This window comes from Triticum aestivum, chromosome 2D (genome assembly GCF_018294505.1).
Source record: "Triticum aestivum cultivar Chinese Spring chromosome 2D, IWGSC CS RefSeq v2.1, whole genome shotgun sequence".
NCBI lineage: Eukaryota > Viridiplantae > Streptophyta > Magnoliopsida > Poales > Poaceae > Triticum > Triticum aestivum.
In genome coordinates, this window is record NC_057799.1 from 33,788,405 (window position 1) to 33,790,661 (window position 2,257).

The window sequence follows — 2,257 nt, forward strand, 5'->3', positions numbered from 1 at the left end:
AATTAGTGGCTATTACCTTTAATTGAAACAAAAATGAAAAAGAAAACAAACAATGGCAACAAATTTGCACATAATTTACAAAGAAATTGCACTTTTTATAATATGTAGTACAATACTAATGTAACAGTATAATATAGTACTTTCGGCGGCGCCATTTGCAATGGCAAAGTATAGATGAATAATATTTAATTCCTCCCAAATATAGCAAAGAGTAATGGCGGTTTATTTTTTCATATTAATTTCCTTTTTGAGACAACGTAGTAAAATTTATTAGGCCATGCCGATGTTGACGGGCCTATCAAAGATCCAGCTAAATGAGACGGATGTCATGGGCTGGGCCTTCTTGCCGTTACGTTCGTGGGCCTTCTCCTCCAACCTGCGGATTTTTTTTGGAAGGGCGCACACGTAGTCCCTCGCACGCCTCCCGTCGTCGGAGAGTTCGGCCGCCACCAGCTCTTCCACCCCCCACTGCTTTATCAGGTGCTCCAAAATGCTACGGTAGTCGGAGGCGGTGTAAATGCCGGCCTGCTGCGCCACGGCCGCGTAGTGCGCGAAGAGGTCACCGTCGCAGCCGTCGGTCACGAGGGACGCCGGCATGATGATCCGGCGACGCATCATGTAGGCCAGCGCGCGCACGGAGCCGTCTGGGTCGATCTCGAACAGTTTCCCCACGATGCGTGTGTAGGCCAGCTCGTGGCGCTTCTCGTCGGCGGCGATGGCGCCGCATATGCGCGCGAGCGCCACGTCGCCGTGCTCGTTGGCGCGCCGCGCCGTGTTGCCATGGGAGATGGAGGTCGCGCGCTCCTGGAAGGCGACGTAGATGAAGCCGTGATAGGGGCTTCGCGCGGCGTTCATGACCATGCCGGAGTGGATGAGGTTGTGGATCGTCCTCTCGACCTGCCGCATGTCAATACGGCCGGAGAGGAAGAGGTACCTGTTGAGCACGTCGCCGTGGCGGTTCTCCTCGGCGGACCAGCCGCGGATCCAGCGCGCCCAGGCGGTACAGCTGGAGCCGGTGAGGTCGCGCACGGCCTCGAAGCGGTTCGGTATGCTCTGGTACGTCGGCAGCGCCTCCTCCGTCACCATGTTCCCCACGAGGCACACGAGGTGCGCGTCGGGCAGGCCGGCCGCGCGCGCGCTAATGTCGGAGCACGCCGCGCGGAAGCCGTCAGCGCCCAGCGACGCCAGGTCCGGCAGCAAGTCCGTCGGCTGCCACGCCACCTCCGCGGGCTTAAGGAGCGGCAACACATTCGCCTCCGCCCAAGGCTCCAGATGATCGAACACCTCTAGCTTCGCCGGCTCCAGGTACATGAGCCATTCATCGTCGGTGCCCTCCTCCTCGTGCCTAACCGCAACGGCGGCGCACCGGCCAGTGCGCGTGCTTCTCTTACTAACTCCTGCTACTTCGACCGCTTCACCTTGGAGTTGCGCAGGTTGTGCCAAGCAGTTGGCGGTGCTCATACTCATATCCTCCATCATTGTTCCTCCATTATTCGCCCTACTGCATCTCCTGCGTAAAATCAAGTAGAACAGTGATCCAGAGATCCATTGCATGCATCGATACACTAATCTATTGTCAAGTCAATTGTACATATGCACGATACGTACCAGTAGGTGATGTTGGTCACTTTGAGACCTATATTATTCCCAGTTCTTGTCCATGGCATCGCAAGTGGACAAAGATGTCTGAGGAGCCATGAGCTTTGCGACGTCGCCATATCACACTCTGTTTTCTAACGAGATGAATGGAAGGTATATCTTCCTTTTGCGTCGGTGGAGCATATTTATAGAGCAGCTTCACTCCACCAGGAGTCAAGTGCTGGGTTCTCGCAAAAAAAAAGTGCTGGGAATAATCATTTAAACTAGCAATCAGGCTGACAAACTTTGTGTGCTCTCTTCAGCGTGTTGAGCGCGTGGAGCTCTGTGGCCTCTAGACATAGCCATTTGGAGATGGTAGCACGAATTTTGTTCAACCAATATGGATGACGGTCCAGTAATTAGATTAGTGAAGCCGTTTCACCTAACGTGGTAGTTTCCTGAGTTATCGTTTTTGGAAACTCCCCAATGTCTATTTAAATGTTTCTCGAGTGCACAATAATAGAAACTAGCAAAATTTATGATTGCTTACAACTGTCCAACCGAGCTTGTTTGCCGGGAACGGAACTCGCCAAACACAACGCCGAGTTGTTTCTGAACTTTGTCGAGTTCCCTCTGAATTCGGCAAATTCAGCGACTCGGTGGACTTTGTCTGGAACTT

At 53.1% G+C, this 2,257-nt stretch overlaps 1 protein-coding gene across 1 annotated transcript; it reads right to left on the reverse strand.

Annotated features, from left to right (window-relative positions):
• Window positions 1–200: 200 nt before the first annotated feature.
• On the reverse strand, window positions 201–1,741 carry LOC123048527 (acyl-[acyl-carrier-protein] desaturase 7, chloroplastic). The gene is made up of 2 exons (XM_044471611.1): window positions 1,609–1,741; window positions 201–1,510 (listed from the first exon to the last, which is right to left on the reverse strand). The coding sequence occupies exons 1-2, from the start codon at window positions 1,716–1,718 to the stop codon at window positions 271–273; spliced, it is 1,350 nt and encodes a 449-aa protein (XP_044327546.1). The 5' UTR covers window positions 1,719–1,741; the 3' UTR covers window positions 201–270.
• Between the last annotated feature and the right edge of the window lie 516 nt (window positions 1,742–2,257).